This window comes from Aedes albopictus, chromosome 3, assembly GCF_035046485.1.
Source record: "Aedes albopictus strain Foshan chromosome 3, AalbF5, whole genome shotgun sequence".
NCBI classification, from domain to species: domain Eukaryota; kingdom Metazoa; phylum Arthropoda; class Insecta; order Diptera; family Culicidae; genus Aedes; species Aedes albopictus.
In genome coordinates this window covers 45,049,291-45,069,782 of record NC_085138.1, presented here as the reverse complement: position 1 = coordinate 45,069,782, position 20,492 = coordinate 45,049,291, and the positions used below count along the sequence as shown (strand labels likewise).

The following is a 20,492-nucleotide window of genomic DNA, read 5'->3' as shown; positions in this document are numbered from 1 at the left end:
CGAATAAATTGCTTTCAAATACACAGTTCGGGTTTCGCAAGGGCAAAGGAACAAACGATTGTCTAGCGTTGCTTTCAACAGATATTCAACTGGCCTATGCGGAAAAGGAGCAACTGGCTTCAGTTTTCTTGGATATTAAGGGTGCCTTTGATTCAGTTTCCATAGGAATATTGTCAGAAAAACTACACAATAGTGGACTTCCAGGAATTTTAAATAATTTCTTGTATAACTTGTTGTCAGAAAAACATATGAGCTTCAATCTCGGGCAACTGACAACTTCCAGAATTAGCTACATGGGCCTACCCCAAGGCTCATGTTTAAGTCCCTTGCTTTATAATTTTTATGTTAAAGACATTGATAGCTGTCTGGAAGGACAATGCACGCTAAGACAACTTGCAGATGATGCTGTGGTTTCTCTGAAAGGCCCACATGCAGAAATGTTGCAAAGACCATTGCAAAGTTCCTTAAACAATCTGTCCATTTGGGCAAGAGGTTTGGGGATCGAGTTTGCTCCGCAAAAAAACTCAATTGGTTGTGTTTTCCAGAAAGCGGAACCCAGCCCAACTGAAACTCAATCTTTTGGGAATAGAAATCGACCAATCTTTGACTTCGAAATACCTTGGGGTCTGGTTTGATTCAAAAGGCACTTGGGGTACCCAAATTAAGTATTTGGTGCAAAAATGTCAGCAAAGGATCAATTTTTTACGAACAATTACCGGAACATGGTGGGGTGCTCACCCGGAAGACCTCATAAAACTTTACAAAACGACTATTCTCTCTGTTCTCGAGTATGGCTCTTTCTGTTTCCACTCAGCAGCAAACTGCCACCTAATAAAATTGGAACGAATTCAATACCGTTGTCTGCGCATTGCCCTCGGCTGCATGCACTCAACGCATAATGCGAGCCTAGAGGTCCTGGCAGGGGTGAAACCTCTTCAGAACCGCTTCTGGGAACTCTCGCTAAGGTTACTTATTAAATGTGGAGTGAGCAACACACTTGTAATTGAAAACTTCGAAGACATGCTCAGACTGAACACTCAGTCGAAATTCATGAGAATCTATCTATTCTACATGTCATCTGACATAAGCCTCCCAGGTTATAATCCTCCTCGTGCACACTTCACCAATGACAGTTCCTCTTTTTTTTTTTTTTTTTTCCTTCTAAACCATAGGGGGATAATCTGCTCAACAGACACCCTAACAGAAGGTTAGGGTAGTGTAGGTCTGACAGGCCGTCTTCTACAACAAAAGTAAAATCCAGGACTACTCTCTCCTCGTACCCACTAAACCATTCCTATGGTCGCCAAACCCTACGTCTCTCCGGAACCACCAAGAAGGTATTGCTTCAGAGAGGGGCTAGTGCACATCGCACCCACAAGGTTAGCTGCGTAGCCTGCAGCAACGAACATCGATGACTCGCTTTGGAGAGTCCATCACGGTAGCATGCTGGCGCTTAGCCAGTTTCCCGAGTGGTCCTCGCCACTCCCTTTGTCCTCGGAAGGCGGGCAGAGTCAACCCCGCCCGCGCCCTACTGCTGAGCGGTCATCAAGAACTGATGCCCACATGCAACCCGATCTGACCTGCCCGCAAAGGAAGGGTATCACTACCCTTCAGGCCCTATCAGATGCATCCGTAGGTTGCTGACGGCAGGGTCTCCACCTGCCCCGACCCTTGCCGGGGACCCCTTTCCAACCGCGGGCTTGGATCCAACCCAGTAGACCGACGCCACGACAGCACCGCTACCGGGACTTCCTCTCCGCGGCCACTTAATCGTTGTAAGGGTCGATCTCGACCGCAGGGCACCGGTATGACCTACGAAGCCGACTCCGAACCCCTGGACCACCTCTTGTACTGCATCTGGACTAGCCATTCTCCGAGTCCACGCGCCACCTCCTCTGTAGCTCCCAGACGATGTGGGTAATAGCCGTTGAAACGGCGTTCCAGCCAAACTCATCCCTACACATCCTCTGGACCAAGTTGTCCGGAGTTGTGTCCTCCCCGCATGTGGCAAGCATGCGGTCACGCATTGTGCGAAAACGCGGGCACACGAACAAAACGTGTTCCGCCGTTTCCTCTGAACCATTGCACACTGGGCATTCGGGAGAATCCGCATGCCCGAAACGGTGTAGATACTGTCGGAAGCAACCATGACCTGTAAGGACCTGTGTCAGGTGGAATGTGACTTCCCCATGGCGCCTATTAATCCAACTATCTACCCTCGGTATCAACCTATAGGTCCACCTTCCTTTGGTGGAACTGTCCCACGCGCGCTGCCATTTGACCATAGAGGCCATCCTGACAGTCCTGCGTATGCCTCTTGTGCCGCGCATTTCGAAGCACTCCATGTCCTCACTGATAAGAATGCTGATAGGCACCATACCAGTAATGACGCAGAGAGCGTCGTGTGACACGGTACGGTACGCGCTCGCAACCCTCAGGCACATAAGCCTGTAAGTACTTTCCAGCTTCCGTCGGTAGCATTTAGTACTTAGCGCGGTGCCCCACGCCGGGCCACCATACCTAAGTATGGATGTAGCAACACTAGCCAGAAGCTTGCGCTTACTGGCGTACACCGCAGAGCTATTGGACATCATCCGGGACAGTGCCGCAATAGCTGTGGAGGCTCTTTTACAGGCATAATCGACGTGGCTACCGAAGGTAAGCTTATCGTCGATCATCACGCCCAAGTGTTTGACGGAGCGCTTTGACAGGATAGTGCACTCTCCTACACTGATCTCCGTCTGCTGCTCCGACTTCAGGTTGTTAACAACCGTCACCTCTGTCTTGTGGTGAGCCAGCTCCAGTTTCCTGGACCGCATCCACGCCTCCACAACCTTAATCGAGTGGTTGGTAGTCAACTTTACCTCCTCGATCGTTTCACCGTAGATTTCGAGCGTAATGTCGTCGGCAAATCCGACAATCACCACTCCCACTGGATACTCTAACCTCAACACCTCGTCGTACATGACATTCCATAACACCGGACCCAGGATGGAACCTTGCGGGACTCCTGAGGTTATGTGAAAGCACTTCCGACCCACCTCCGTGTCGTAGACTAGTACACGATTCTGAAAGTAACTTCCGAGAATCTTGTACAGGTACTCCGGTATCCCCAGACGCAAGAGCGCATCGGCAATAGCAGACCAGCTGGCGCTATTAAACGCATTCCTTACATCCAGAGTCACTACCGCGCAAAAGCGAATTCCCCTCCTCTTAGGCTCGAGTGCTTTCTCGGCGGTTTTTGTAACCGACAAGATAGCGTCTACGGTGGACCTCCCCTTCCGGAAGCCGTACTGGTTACTCGAAAGACCATTTTCGCCCTCGGTGAACCGCAACATTCTATTGAGGATGATCTTTTCGAGCACCTTCCCCGCCGTGTCAATCAAGCATATTGGTCTATATGCCGACGGGTCTCCGGGTGGTTTCCCCGCCTTTGGCAATAGTACCAGGCTCTGCCTCTTCCAATCTTCTGGGAAAACTCCCTCGTCCAGGCATTTCTGCATAGCAGACCTGAACATCTCGGGAGCCTCTGCAATAGCTACTTTTAAGGCCAAGTTCGGAACTCCGTCCGGACCTGGGGCCTTACCTACGCTAAGGGACTTAGCTATCCCCGCAAGTTCCACATCGGTGACCCTCTCCTCATCGCCAGCCCCAGTCCCCGGCTGTCCTACGAAAGGAGGCCAAGGACTAGGATCATGACGCGGAAAAAGTCCTCCAATGATCCCCTCCAACATCTCTGGAGATTGCTCTGTAGGAGCCATCACACCTCTCGTCTTGGCCATAACGATCCTGTAGGCATCACCCCACGGGTTCGTATTGGCACTCTGACAGAGACCCTCAAAGCAGGCCTTTTTGCTTGCTCTTATCTCGGTCTTGAGCGCGGCTTTTGCAGCGGCGAACACCACCCGCCGTTCGTTTCGCTCTTCCTCTGATCGTGCTCGCTGCATCCGCCGCCTAGCCCGTAGGCAGGCGCGGCGCAGGTCCGCAATCGCGTCGGTCCACCAGTAAGCCGGTGGCCTCCCATTTCTAGGGTGGACTCTCCTAGGCATGGTCGCATCACACGCACGTGAGAGCACCGCTACCAGCTCGTCGCCGTCTAAACCGAGTAAGTTTCGCTCACGGCGGAGCGCTTCCCTAAATACCTCTTCGTCGAAGTATGATGTCTTCCACCTACGAGGGCTTGGCCTTGGCCTAGCCGCCAGTTCCTCTGTTAAATACGATCTGTCCATGAAACAAGCTATTTATGGAATACCAGATCAACTTCGGTGTACATCTATTCCTCGCATTTTTAACGAAAAGTACCAACATGTCAATTCCTGTAAGAGATTCTTCACTGATGGGTCTCGAATTAATGGATCCACTGGCTTCGGTGTCTTCAACGAAAATTCCACCGCCTTCCGGAAACTTCAAGAACCTTGTTCTGTTTATGTTGCTGAACTGGCAGCAATCGACTTCGCTTTGGGGATGATTTCTAACATGCCCGCAGACCATTTCTTCATCTTCTCGGATAGCCTTAGTTCGATTGAGGCACTTCGGTCGATGAAACCTGTACAGCATGCATCTTACTTTCTTACAAAAATAAGAGAGCAGATGTATGCACTGGTCGAAAGATCATACAAGATTACCTTTGTATGGGTCCCCTCACATTGCTCAATTTATGGCAATGAGAAGGCGGACTCTCTCGCAAAGGTGGGCGCACAGGAAGGTGAGATCTATGATAGAAGAATTTCACACGATGAATTTTTCCATTTGGTTCGTCAGAGTTCTCTTCAAAGTTGGCAACATGATTGGCGAGATGGCCAACTGGGACGGTGGTTACATTCTATTATTCCTAATGTTTCTTTGCGAGCGTGGCATTACGGTTTGGATGTAGGTCGAGACTTCATACGTGTGATGTCAAGAATTATGTCCAACCATTACTCGCTAGGCGCGCATTTGCATAGAATAAATCTTGCGCTCGACAATCTTTGCCCTAAGTGCGGTTCCGGTTATGATGACATCGACCACGTAGTTTGGCAATGCCCGGATAATGACGCCTCCAGAGCGCTACTATTGGATACCCTTGAGGCCCGAGGTAGACAACCCTTTGTTCCAGTAAGGGATGTGTTGGGAATCCGCGATCTAATCTATATGCGGTCCATTTATGAGTTTCTTCGCATGTGTTGTATAAAGGTTTAATCTCCCTGTATTTTTTCGCTTCAGTTTTTTTTTTCTCTGTGTTTTGTCCTTTTGTGTTTTGTTCCTGGCCATCCGGCAGATGAGAATCCGTGACAAGCCCATGCCAACACCAGAGGCGACGCCAAAAGCCAAGATACCTCCCGGATGTGCTACAGCAAACCCTGAAACCTTATCCTGACCATGCCTTTCCTTAAAAATTATGTGACCCGCTAACCTCGAGCAGCCACGAGTACCCTGGCCTCCTCCCAGTACTAACCTTGATATAAGAAAGCAATATCGTTGTATGTAATTTAATACAAAAAATGAATCTCGGCTCCGTAAAGCGTTGAACGCGATTGAGCCATAAATAAACGAACTAGATAAAAAAAAAATATGTAAGACGCCGATTTTTATTTCAGTTTTGTGTAAATTTCGACTTAAGCTGAAGAAAATTAGATCAAACTATGAAATTGCGTTTGTTTACTCTTATAGGTCTCACTTGCCCCAGATGCTGAAATGCACTGGGGTAAGTGAGAGCAGTTAACTAAAGGTAATAAATGAAAATAAGTTACCTCTTTTTCGCTTGAAATAATTTGCAAGCACTCCAAATATCATCCTGAAACTGTAAAAGTTTGACTTTATTTGTTATTCTTTTTTTAAACGACGAATGTAGTAGAGTACGTTAATCTCACTTAGTGAATTGAAAATGATATATGAACAACAATAGCATATATGGTCTCTTTATGTTGGAAACAATAACAATTTTTGCATTCAAAGTATCTGTTGGTGTGGTACCTATGTTTTCCACGAAGAACGTTTGCCTTAAAAATAGATAATAATAAAAATAATAGCTGTAGGTCTCACTTACCCCGGATTCTCACTTTCCCCGGGGTACCTTACCATTTTCATCAATTTCAAAATTTCCTCTCAGCGTCTTGCAAACGTTTTGCAAAAGTTACGTCGTACGACTCGTGCTGTAAAAATCGTCATTCTGCATCTTGTTGCGTAAACTACTGTTATCGTGTCGTTAATAAAAAGTGATCATTGTCCATCATAAGCATTTAAAATAATGTTTCCAAATTTATTGTGTACATCATTCAGCATTGTGCGTATAATTTTCCTATTCAAATCATCCTTCTCGCAACTTGACTGTTACAAAGCAACATAATTGACCAATTCAATGCATCAAATTCCGATTTCTTTTCGACTGCAAACCTCAGGCATTAAAAAGCTAGGACGAGTTAAGCTTTCAAATAACTGCAACATTTGTTCTAAAAAAATATAGGGAAAGTTTCTACTGCGGAGCGGGTTGTGTTTAAGTGGATTGACGAAGTTGCGGCCTCAAATAATTTAGTGGGTATATTTCGACGTCAACTCGATATTTAATTTCTCTGTAAATTCTGTCTCATGTGTTGCGGTTTTACATGTGCAGGCGGCCATCACAAATCTAAAATTAAAGGAAAAGGTTTTATTGATTTCGTATAGAAACGTACAGAAAACATACATCCTGGATGAAAATTTTTGACATTTGGCTAAAGTTGAACTGAAATTTCCGGCTACTCAGATGAGCTCGGATGCTACAAGGGCTGGCGGCAAGAATTGTCAAAGTTGAATCACCCCTCATCATAGCGTAAAAAGCTGGATAACTACGAAATCACATAACCTGTTTTTATATCTTGTTTTGTTATTATTAAATTATCAAGGCATAGCTTTTCCATAACAAATTTTGTTGGACAATCTCATTTTGTTATAATCAAGCTATTGATGTACATTAACTAAATTACATTTAAAGGGCATGTTTTGTTGAAGTACAAGTTTAGTTATTGTTGTACTATTGATCAACTTATCAGCAATAGCACAACAGTAACAAGTTTTGAAATCACAGCAACAATTCGACAATTATGACCTGTCCCTTTGTGTTGTCCCATTTTTGTACACTAAGGTATTTTTTTACACGGGGGATACGTCCCGTGTAAAAAAACCGTGTAAAAAAAAAACCGTGTTAATTCGCGAATCCGTGTAAAAAAAAACCGTGTTAATTCGCGAAACCGTGTAAAAAAACCGTGTTAATTTGAGAAACCGTGTAAAAAAATACCGTGCTAATTCGGGAATCCGTGTAAAAAAAAACTGAGGGAAATCTGAAAATATTTGAAATGTCTTCACCTTCAGATATCCGAGGTTTGTTTTAGAGAGTAATAAGAAAAGGGGGGGGGTAGTAGTAAGGGTTGAATCTAGGAGTTAGTGGGGAAGGGGACAAGGGATGGGCTATGGGGAGCAGAGTGCATACTGTTTCCAAGAAAGATAGTAGAGGATATTTTGGGGTGATAAAGACTGTCTAGACGGACGAAACGAAGGATCAAGGAGACTGTCAACACTCTACAGGTCCACGGAGCTAGGTGGTGTAGAGAAAGATGTTCCAGGAAACTCAGGAACTTTCGCGAGTAAAGGCTTTGATATCTACGAGCGTAATCGATTGATTGTTGTTACATCACTGATACTGTTCTACATCCTACAGGTCTACGGAGCATTGTTCTGTAAATAAATCATTTTCAAACATAACCTCCAATTTTGATCTCCAAGAACTTCCGCGAATAAAGGCCAGAAGATCTACAAACATAGCCAATTTCTTGCTACATGCGTTGTAACATCCCAGAGGTCCATTGAGCATTGTACTGAAGAGTATTCATTTCTAAAGACATACTAGGTCTTCCATGAACTTCCGCGAGTTAAGGCCTTAAGATCTACAAGCGCACTCAATGAATTGTTGTTACATTTCTAATACGTTGTTACATGCTACAGGTCCAAGAACAATTTTTCTGTAAGGAACTAATTGTCATAGTACTTCCACGAGTAAAGACCTGAAGATCTACAAGCGTTGTCAATGGTTTGTTGTCACATTACTGATACAGTGTAGCGTCCTACAGGTCCAGGGAGTATAGATGTGCAGAGAAATAATTTCCACAGATGATCTAGGACCTCCAAGAACTTCCGCGAGTAAAGGCCTTAAGATCTACAAACGTTATCAATCACGCATACCATCAACCGACATATTATCAAACTTGAATGAACCTAAAATATTCTTTCACAGGGTTTCAGTTTATGGTCTAAACTTTCAGAAAAGCCTTGGTTCAAAATATTCTATCGACGAAAAATGAAATAATTCATGTTTAAAGATTTTCTATCTATGCAGTACATAAGAGCATTTTTCGTTTATGATTAATTTAGCTTCGACCAAATCTTTAGTGTCTGATAGCCATAAAATTTGTGAGAAATATCTTAGAATGGTATGCTTAATTACTTACTTGCTACTTTTGAACTCGAATTCATCCCGGTCATCAATGTCTTATGGAGAATTAATATCCACTGGTCCGGCTATGGGACAGAAACCTTTTATCACCTAGAGCTTCAAATTCCGTTAAACCCTACCCAACTACAAATAATTCAATATCGTTTTCGTGACCAAGTATGATCCCTGTAGCTTCCTCGCTTGTATAATGTTCGCATTTCGTTTTTCGGCAGCCGTGTGATGTGACCAGCCCATGGCAGTCTGCCGTGTGTTAAGCTCATCAATTGTTTTAGTGAATTGCAGTTGAACAACATTGCACGACTCAAGATGTGGTAGTCCTTGAACTATTATTTGGTCTCTATGGTAGAGCACTAGTTCAGATCATGCGAAGAATATAACAATAATAAGATAAGTTTAAATAAAAATAATAGTTTTTTATGCAATCATAATAATTTTCAATGAAAAGGGACCTAACACTTTGGAAACCCCATACCAAACATACTTGAAGAATGACAATTTTGCAATCCACAAAATATTCACAAAATAACCACACTGCAGTTTTGGCATGTGTTTTCAATGCATTATATTCAAACTCATCGTAATTTAGCACATAAACATTCGTGGATATGTTTAAGCATTCTTGATGTCTACACCATTTTTGAATAAAATTGATAAAATAATACTTACTGTTAATCTGTAAATATGTATGTTGGATCAGTATGGTTGTATGTATTCTGCAGGCCAGAATACGAGAAATATATGCTTTTGTAGCTTGAATGGCCCTACCTCCTCTCCTCTCTCTCTCCTCTTCTTGGCGTAACGTCCTCACTGGGACAAAGCCTGCTTCTCAGCTTAGTGTTCTATGAGCACTTCCACAGTTTTTAACTGAGAGCTTCCTCTGCCAATGACCATTTTGCATGTGTATATCGTGTGGCAGGCACGAAGATACTCTATGCCCAAGGAAGTCAAGGAAATTTCCTTTACGAAAAGATCCTGGACCGACCGGGAATCGAACCCGTCACCCTCAGCATGGTCATGCTGAATACCCGTGCGTTTACCGCCTCGGCTGAATGGCCCTACCATAATAGATAAAACAACTGGTTGCTATAAAACAAAACCAAACAAAAAAAAGAGTTGATCGATCTTTTTTTTGTGATCGAAACTTCCCACAAATATTAGTAGTTGATAAGTATGCAAACATGATTCAACAAGCAATATTATATTCTTAAAAAGTGGTTTAGAGTATTCGCCTGGCATACACGCACCAATGTGTGAACCCTCTGCCAAGCCAACCATATCCCATCAACACTCCACCATTCGCATGAATTTGAACAGATGCAGAGGTATATCGGTATGATGTGAATACACATGATTGCAATCAGCACTTCCTTCCCCTTCCCCATATTGACCGGCAACCTGACGTCGCAGGCGTCATTCTCGCCCAAAAATAGAAGATCACCAACGATAGCACACTGAAGATGACGGCCAATCCCCGGCAGATCTTATTGGTTCCTTGTGTGAGTGGTGATACTGGAGTAGCATCCACGGTTGGCCAATCCTGCTCAAGCTCTTAAAAAGTGGTTTAGAGTGAAAGTATTTAATTAATACAGCAACTGTGCAGAAATATCGCTTAATTCCCCAAAAAGAATAAGATCCCTTTGAACCTTTACGATCAACTCTGGGGTACTTTGTTTAATATTATTCTGATCTTGTTTAGCCTATATATACCATAGCAGTTCTTTTGTTCCAATCCAAAATATAGGTCAGGATATAATTAGACTGACTGATTGACTTTCTGAAAATTTTGGCTTTCAGTCTAACAAATTGCGTTGATTAATCTCTTATCATCGCCGACGTTACTGTTTACTATAACCGCAATTTCTCTGTTGTCTACCAACAATTGGACAAAATATGCTACTCCCAGTGGCCCAATGGAGAGTTTTTTGTGTTGGAGTGGGAATTGAACTCACACTCCTTTGCTTACAATATGTCTAAACGATTGGCGCCGCCAACCGCAGCCATTACGATGTTATGTAATGAATATTGTTTATTTGAGACTAAATATGGAAATCGTGCAGGTCGATTTTTATGTGCTAAAGATAAATTGAAATTATCGAGGTAAAATACGGTAGACTACCTTGGGCTGGTTATTAAACACAGATACCGGTCGCACATAGGATGAAGAGAAAAACCGTAACAAGCTAGTTAATAAGTATATTATAATAAGATAATTGACAGAAATTTCATGGTTAAAAGACCCTAAAGACTTGGTCTAAGCTAAATTAATTATCACAATAATGCTCTGAATCACTGCAAAATAGTGGAAAATCTTTAAACATGATTTATTTCATTTTTCGCCGATAGAATATTTTGAACCAAGGCTTTTCTGAAAGGTTAGACCATAAACTGAAACCCTGTGAAAGAAGATTTTGGGTTCATTCAAGTTTGATAATATGTCGGTTCCTGGTATGCGTGCAATGGTTTGTTGCCACATTACTGATATAGTGTAGCGTCCTACAGGTCCAGGGAGCATAGTTCTGTAGAGAAATAATTTCCACAGATGATCTAGGACCTCCAAGAACTTCCGCGAGTGAAGGCCTTGAGATCTACAAGCGTAATCAATGGATTGTTGTTACATTTCTAATACGTTGTAACATGCTACAAGTCCATGAACCATTTTTCTTATAGACATAATTTCCACAGATGCTCTAGGTCCTCCAAGAACTTCCATGAGTAAAGACCTGAATATCTACAAGCGTTATTAATGGTTTGTTGTAACAATACTAATACATTGTAGCGTCCTACAGGTCCAGGGCGCCTATCTCTGTTGAGAAATAATTTCCAATGATAATCTAGGACCTCCAAGAACTTCCGCAAGTAAAGGCCTTAAGATCTACAAACGTTATCAATGGTGTGTTGCCACATTACTGTTACAGTGTAGCGTCCTACACGTCCAGAGGGCATAGTTCCGTAGAGAAAAAAATTCCAGAGATGATCTAGGAGCTCCAAGAACTTCCGCGAGTAAAGGCCTCAAGATCTACAAGCGTAATCAATGGATTGTTGTTACATTTCTTATACGTTGTAACATGCTACAGGTCCATGAACCATTTTTCTGTATAGAAATAATTTCCACAGATGTTCTAGGTCCTCCAAGAACTTCCATGAGTAAAGACCTAAGATTTATAAGCGCAATCAATACAAGTTCCCAAGAACTTCCTTGAAATTAGACCTGAAAATCTACAAGCGTTATCAATGGTGTGTTGTCACATTACTGATACAGCATAGCGTCCTAAAGGTCCAGGGAGTATAGTTCTGTTGAGGAATAATTTCCAAACATCTTCTAGGTACTCCAAGAACTTCCATGAGCCGCAAGAGTACCTGGAAGACATAAAGCATTCTTGGAAATCAAGACTCTACAGAACTGTCTTCCATGGACCTGTAGGATGTTGCACCGCGAACGAACTTGGATTAACAAGAAAATCTTTGAAAATATTTTCTCTATAGAACCGTGATCCATAAATCTGTATGATGTTACACCGTATAAGTAATGTAAAAGCAATTGATTAATTACGCTAGTAGATTCAGGCCTTTACTTGCGGAAGTTCTGGATGACCTAGAACACGTTAACGGAATCTTGCGCCAAGGACCTGTAGTAGACGTGTGCGCCGAAGCAATTTTCACCGGCGGCGGCGTGTATAGTAATTCGAGGCAGCGGCGGCCGTTCGTCCTATACGGCGGCGGCGGCGTAATCGGCGTGACCAAAATTTTCAATTATTTTTTTTTAGTGAAGAGCAAATTCTAGTCATTAAAAAAAAACGTCAATACAGGACAATTTCTTTCTTGTAACTAAATTACAATTTTCATCTATTTTGTGTAAACGGTTTAAACGTATGCCAATCAGAGGTTTCAATAAAAACTATCCTCATAAGAACTATGCTATAAATTTCAGAGAGTAGCCTTGAGGACGTTTACCAGGAAATTTATAAAGGATTCCTCTAGATATAAATTCACAACGTCGCACGTCTCGTCTAAGGATATTCTTTTCTAAAACTCATTTTAGACCAGTATAGTCATGGTAAAATTCGAAATGTTTGTAGGTGTTCTGTTAGGGTGCTTTAAAGGAATTACTCCAGGGATTCTATCAGGAGTTTCTCCGAAAAATTCTGAATAGGGTTCCTCTATGGGGCTTCCTAGAAGATCCTTAGATATTCCTCCACAAGTGGGATCGTAAACTTCTCTAGAGATTTTTAGAAACCTTTCTTCAGGGATTCTTTAGAACTCACTTCAGGATTTGTTTCTTAACGTTTCTCCAAGAATATCTTCAGAAATTCTTCTTGGAATTATTGCACAGCATTCTCCAGATTTCTGAGACTCCTTGAAAAAAAAAAATAACAATTTTAGAAAATTCTTTGGTGATTCCCTTACGAATACTTCACAAGCTCCTCTATTTAGAAGTATGTATGTCCATGAGTTCTTTCAGGGTTGGCCCAAATCACCCTTCAAAAAATCATTAGGAGATTTATTTAAGAATTCTTCTAGTATTTTTGTCTGTAATTTCTTTATGGATTTCCGAAGATTTTTTTTCAAGGATTCTTTCAGAAACTTATCAGAGGTGTCCTTTAGAAATGCCTTCAAGGATTTTCAGAAACTCTAAATCCATCTCAGGACTTTTTTTCCTACCCCTCTATTGGGGAAATTAAGCCACTTCGTCCAATTAACTGAACTTTTGTGTCGAATCTCAGGAGTTCCTCCAGGTATTCCCCAAGGACTTCTCCAGGAGCTATAAACGATTGTTTCTAAAATAGTTTCAATAAAATTTAATCTCATCAGAAATTTATTTAAATATTTCCTTCAGGTAACCCTCGAAGAGAAACTCCAACATGATTTACGTTATTTCATAAAATAATGTAAAAATCTGTGGAGGAATATCTCAAACCGCTGAGAATTCTTCGAAAATTCTGAAAATAACAAAAAAATCCATGGAAAAGGTAATCTTTTACTGAAAATTATGGGAAACGCTTAAACTACTGAAGGAGAATCAAGTAATATTTCAAAAGGAATTCCTTAGTAAGATTTAAATGGAGTTCATGGAAGAATTTCTGAAAAAAACCCTTGGAGGAATTTCTCATTTATTCAGTCTTTCTAATTCTTGAAGAAATCCAAGAAAATATTCTTGAACGAAGCCCTTCAGGATTATGTGAAACTATCTTAGGGATTTTTCTGAAATGGTTCTAGAAAGAGTTGCTAAAGAAATTGCTGTAAACTCTCCCTCGGAAACCCATGATTGAACTCCTACAAGGATTTATTAAAAAATATTTAGAAACATTCCAAGAGAAATGTCTTACCAAAATTCATGGAGGATGTTCTGAAAGAACTCCAGGAGGAGTTCATGAACATATTTTTAAAGGGATTCCTAAAAGACTGTCTGAAGAAAAACTTTAACAGTAAAGGTTCCTAGGAATTTCCAAAGAAATTACCTATGTAACAACAATTGATTGAATACGCTAGAAAATGTAACAACAATTGATTGAATACGCTAGTAGATCTTCAGGCCTATGCTCGCGGAAGTTCTTGGAGGTCCTAGAATATCTTGGAAAAGTACGTCTCTACAGAACAATGCTCTAGAGACCTGTAGGATGTTACACCGTATCAGTAATGTAACTGCAATCCATAGATTACGCTTGTAGATCTTAAGGCCACTACTCGCGGAAGTTCTTGGATGCCCTAAGATATCCTTGAAAATAACTTCTCTTCAGAACTATGCTCTATGGACCTGTAGGATGTTACACCGTATCAGTAATTTAACAAAAATCCATTTATTACGGTTGTAGATCTTGAATTCTTTATTCGCGGAAATTCTTGGATGACCTAGAGCATATTTGGGTAGTTTCTTTTCTACAGAACTATGCTCCATGGATCTGTAGGATAAAACACCGCATCAATAATATAGCAAAAATAATTGATTACGCTCGTAGATTTTCAGGCCTGTATTCTCGGAAGTTCTTGGAGGTCCTAGAATATCTTTGAAAACTACGTCTCTACAGAACTATGCTGCATAGACATGTAGGATGTTACACCGTATCAGTAATGTAACTGCAATCCATAGATTACGCTTGTAGATCTTAAGGCCACTACTCGCGGAAGTTCTTGGATGCCCTAAGATATCCTTGAAAATAACTTCTCTTCAGAACTATGCTCTATGGACCTGTAGGATGTTACACCGTATCAGTAATATAACAAAAATCCATTTATTACGGTTGTAGATCTTGAATTCTTTATTCGTGGAAATTCTTGGATGACCTAGAGCATATTTGGGAAGTTTCTTTTCCACAGAACTATGCTCCATGGATCTGTAGGATATTAAATCGCATCAATAATATATCAAAAATAATTGATTACGCTCGTAGATTTCCAGGCCTGAACTTTCGGAAGTTCTTGGAGGTCCTAGAATATCTTTGAAAACTACGTCTCTACAGAACTATGCTCTAAGGACCTGTAAGATGTTGCACCGTATTAGTAATGTGACTACAGTCCAACGATTACGCTTGTAGATCTTAAGGTCTTTATTCGCGGAAGTTCTTGGATGCCCTAGAATATCCTTGAAAACAACATCTCTTCAGAACTATGCTGCATGGACATGTAGGATGTTACACCACATCAGTAATGTAACTGCAATCCATCGATTACGCTTGTAGATCTTAAAGCCACTACTCGCGGAAGTTCTTGGATGCCCTAAGATATCCTTGAAAATTACTTATCTTCAGAACTATGCTCCATGGACCTGTAGGATGTTACACCCCATCAATGATATAGCAAAAATTAATTGATAACGCTCGTAGATTTTCAGGCCTGAACTCTCGGAAGTTCTTGGAGGTCCTAGAATATCTTAAAAAACTACGTCTCTACAGAACTAGACTCTAAAGACCTGTATGATGTTACACCGTATCAGTAATGTAACTAATTACGCTTGTAGATCTGAAGGCCTTTATTCGCGGAATTTCTTGGATGCCCTAGAATATCCTTGAAAACAACATCTCTTCAGAACTATGCTGCATGGACATGTAGGATGTTACACCGTATCAGTAATGTAACTACAATCCATCGATTACGCTTGTAGATTTTAAAGCCACTACTCGCGGAAGTACTTGGATGCCCTAAGATATCCTTGAAAATTACTTATCTTCAGAACTATGCTCCATGGACCTGTAGGATGTTACACCCCATCAATGATATAGTAAAAATTAATTGATAACGCTCGTAGATTTTCAGGCCTGAACTCTCGGAAGTTCTTGGAGGTCCTAGAATATCTTAAAAAACTACGTCTCTAGAGAACTAGACTCTAAAGACCTGTATGATGTTACACCGTATCAGTAATGTAACTAATTACGCTTGTAGATCTTAAGGCCTTTATTCGCGGAAGTTCTTGGATGCCCTAGAATATCCTTGAAAGCAACATCTCTTCAGAACTATGCTGCATGGACATGTAGGATGTTACACCGTATCAGTAATGTAACTACAATCCATCGATTACGCTTGTAGATCTTAAAGCCACTACTCGCGGAAGTTCTTGGATGCCCTAAGATATCCTTGAAAATTACTTATCTTCAGAACTATGCTCCATGGACCTGTAGGATGTTACACCCCATCAATAATATAGCAAAAATTAATTGATAACGCTCGTAGATTTTCAGGCCTGAACTCTCGGAAGTTCTTGGAGGTCCTAGAATATCTTTAAAAACTACGTCTCTACAGAACTAGACTCTAAAGACCTGTATGATGTTACACCGTATCAGTAATGTAACTAATTACGCTTGTAGATCTTAAGGCCTTTATTCGCGGAAGTTCTTGGATGCCCTAGAATATCCTTGAATAAAATTACTACTCTTTAGAACTATGCTCCATGGACCTGTAGGACGCTGAACCATACTCCAAAAATCACCTTTAGGAAACCCCCCATATAACCCCTCCTAGCCCCCCATATATTAACCCCCCCCCCCCTTCAAGAAACAGACCCCCCCACACATCCCTTACCTGAAGACCTCTTACATCATCATCCGCCTTCACCCCATACCACTTTTCAACTCCCTTGCAACCCTTTCCCATAAATCCCATTTCTTCCTTTTAGTAAGAGTTCCCTTCTAGACACTTAGCGCGAGAAAGTTGAAAAAACCGTGTTAATTCGCGAATCCGTGTAAAAAAAACCGTGTTAATTCGCGAATCCGTGTAAAAAAAACCGTGTTAATTCGCGAAACCGTGTAAAAAAAGCCGTGTAAAAAAAAACCGTGTAAAAAACCGTGTAAAAAAAGACCTTAGTGTATTCAGTTAAAGAGGAAATTCCTGAACGACTCCTTTTAAGAATTCCTTTAAAAATTTTCGGATAAGCACTTGGAAGTTCTGGAAAAACCTTTCGATAAATCCCTGGAGAAGTCTTCAAGAGAACTAATGGCGCAATTTTCTTAGAAATTCCGAAGTTAACTCTTCTGAGAAATTATTAGGATTCTTGGCAGAATCTTTTGAAAAGCTCCTGGAGAATCCTACGCAAAAACTAATAGTGAAATCCTCAAAGAAATTTTCAGAGAAATCTTAAGATGAACTTCAGGACTAATGATCTGAGGAAATTCTGAAGAAACCCTATGCAGGATTCTGGAGGAATTTCTAGAGGAGTCTTTGAAAATCCATGAAAGATTCCGTCAAAGAACTCTCGGAGAAATTTCTGGAAGATTTTTGAAGTCATTTATGGAAAAGTTTATGATCAAACCTATCGACAGATTTTTGGAAGAATTTTGTGACAAAGTCATTTGATAAACATAAAAGGAGTTTTTGACGGAATCCTTAGAGAAATATATAGATGAATTTTAGAAAAAAATAATGCAAAAATTTCTGGTGAAAGTCCTGTAGGAATCATCAGAGGAAGTTTAGGTGAAATTATAGCAAAATTTTTGAAGGAATTGTAGAATCCAGGAGGAATATTCGACATAATTCTTGAATCCAGAGAAAAATCGGAGGAATTAATACAATCTTTCCAATATCCCAAAAAATTTCTTCAAAACTGTTGAGCATTTTAAAAATTCTTCAGTTTCTATGCTGAAAAAAAAAACAAAGGTCACACGTGCTCCGAAAACAATTAAAGTATAACAGTTTATAAATTACAGGTGGAAATCGAAGCTCGTCGTATTTGATAATATAGAAATTACTAAAGTTCGATTATCTTGCGACTTCAAATCTGTTAGAATGAATTAAAAGCTGAATATAGTATTTTTCGATCATTTGAAAATATTTCTTACGTCAGAGTGATGAACCTCTTGTTATTGGCGGGTTTGTGATACAAAGCGAATAATTTTATATAATAAGTATTTTAACTTATTTAGTAACAAGTTTGATATCATAGCAAATTCTGCTCTCCGATTATTATCAATAACATATTAATATCAAAATTTGTTATTGAAATATTTTCCGAATTCACTGTTATTAAGTTGTTATTGAAACTAACAAAATAAGTTATTAAAATGGTTTTCCAGGAACATTTTTTTGTTATGGAATTTGTTATTTTGCCGCTTATGACAGACAAGTTTGTAACACAATATGTTATGGTAATAACTTAAAAATACACGATTTTATTATTCAGTTGTTTTGCCCAAATAACACAGCTCCTTATGCTGTTGTTATTCCCTTCTGCTCGGGCCGATCGGCTTTTAATATGAAAACCGAAGTGTTAATCGTAAATATGACTTAAATCCACATTTTCATAAAAATCACAATAATGGACCATACGCCATTTTCAAAAATTTGTCTTGAAAATTATTTTTAAATGGAAACATCGAATATGAGTTACTTAACGCATAAATAATACGAAGAAATAAAAAAATATTTTTGGCCGCCGAATTGCATGGAAACCGGCCATAGTGCATTCTTCAAGCAGTTTATGCAGAGCCCTTACTTTTCCACGGCTTCGAAACGTTCCTGCGGAACGAGAGATTGGAAACCGCTGCACTGAAACAGGAGATGGGCTTGCTTGAGGTCCCATTAGACGTGACAAATATTTGGCCAAACAAGCCTAACAAATGACCAACACAACGTGAATCATAGCAACCTTGGATGAATGTCTGACTTCAATGGCAAATATTTGTCATAATGACAAACAGTCTAATGGCACCTTAAAGGTCAGTCAGTGAGGGCACTTCTTCAAACTTTAAGAAGCGAAGTGGGCTATGAGGCGTGTTTTTGACAGTTTTGACTTTTGGCGCAAACCGAAGACGCGCGAGGTTCCGGGTGGAACCGGAAGAACAGCGGGAAGTTTACTCTGCAACGACCCTTTCCAGTGCTTGAATCTGAGTGAATATGAAAAATATGATCAGTTATCAGCGCCAGCAATCACTTCGAAAGAACACACAAAGGGAGAGAACAAAAATCGAACAAAAACAAAGCCGATAACACTCTTTCGAAAAGGGTATTCTGCTTAGATGATTCAAAAAGTCGGTAGGGTATTAGTTCCCTTATTAAGCATGTGGCTCCCATTTTCATCCTACGAAAACAAGGGATTGAAGCGCTGTTTGTTTTGTTTCTTATTTTTGTATTTTTTGTTAGAAGTGAGCACCCATGAAAACAAAAAGAACGGAATCAATCGGTGCCGTAATCGCTTGTTCTCGAATAGGATGATTATGGGAGCGTAAGATTACTGATGGCATACATACCCTACAAGATATTTTAAAGTCAAACCGTTTTTGATCTGCAGTCGTTTGAAAACGCACCGATTCTTCTAAATTCATTTATTTATTTTCACTTTTGACCAAAGTTGCTCATTAAAGATTGAGAAGTATTTATGAACATTTGTAATATCTTAAAACGAAATTGATCTGATGGGGAAAACGATTCTGAATTTAATATTATAAGAGCTGATAGCATAGTGTACCACATGGCGACCGTGATAATATTATTATCTTATATTCTACTATCAATTATACTCAAACATATTTTTTCATTTTTATTTTCAGGGTTATCGCTTTCCTTCCTCGCATGAATGTCCAAATCGTTCACAGCGATCAATAGCCGAAGAAAGTCACAACCCCCCACGGCCACAGAATGACGAAACTATTCGAGGACTGCCGTGCCCTAGACGGCCAGCAGCTGGTCGGTGCCAGCGACAGTGGTGACATGACTTGGGCCAAACTTTTACCCGCCGCCGGTGGCGACGGCCAACCCGGCGACGGCGGTCCCATTCCCATTGTGGTAAAATCCACAGACATTTCCCGCGAAAAGGCCCCTCGCGACGTGCTGGTAACCATCGATCCGGACACGGGCAAGCAACAGGTCGACGCGGTGAACCCGGCTAACGCTGGGCGCCGCCGGGAGTCCATCATCGGTACATTCCACCGGCAGTTGCGGCAGTCGCTGAAGGAAGCGTCCGGACCGCTAACAAGGTAGGCTTTGATTTGCATTACAAGTATTTTTTTTCTTTACGTGCGTCGTTTTATGGCGTCGTGGCACGCTACTCTGATTGGGAAGAAATATCATAACTGTGATGAAGTTTTGTCACATACAGCAATAAATATCATAACTAACTCTGAATCCGGCCGAGGCTGGTTCATCCCTGTAATAACAACAATGATAAAGTTTGATTTTATTCAGATATCACATTGCATAAGTACTTCTTCTTCCCACTAGAATTACAAACAAATATGACTCCAATTTTGTCATTCTTCGATAATCGGAAGGTTCGTCGTCGCTGGATGAAAAGTTAGCAGAAGCAACCTACTAGGATCGCGGGCGAGGTTGCATGCAATGGAAGCCGGCGATGGACGCCACTCACTCTGCAATAGAATGATATTTTTCCAGTTAATAATGTGGTTAATAGCGCAATATGTATAATGACGACGACGATGACTGTATCTAAACCGTGCAGAGTGCGGCCGGCGTGCTCGCGTTATTGTTGTTACATTTAGTCACGTTCGCGAATGCATCGCACCACCACCTAGCTGAAATGCATCGCGTATGGGGGGTTGCAAGGGTTCATGTGCGATGTGCACCATGTATGGACGAGACGATGTGACGA

The 20,492-nt window shown here is 41.0% G+C and overlaps 1 protein-coding gene across 2 annotated transcripts in view; it reads left to right on the top strand.

Moving 5' to 3' along the window:
- Positions 1-20,492, top strand: part of LOC109401449 (G protein-activated inward rectifier potassium channel 3) — a 496,540-nt gene that overhangs the window by 106,433 nt on the left and 369,615 nt on the right. For both annotated transcript variants that reach the window (XM_062861023.1, XM_062861024.1), the window contains exon 3: positions 19,435-19,860. In XM_062861023.1, coding sequence (XP_062717007.1) covers positions 19,523-19,860 — 338 coding nt within the window. In that variant the 5' untranslated portion in view covers positions 19,435-19,522. The remainder of the gene's footprint in view (positions 1-19,434; positions 19,861-20,492) is intronic.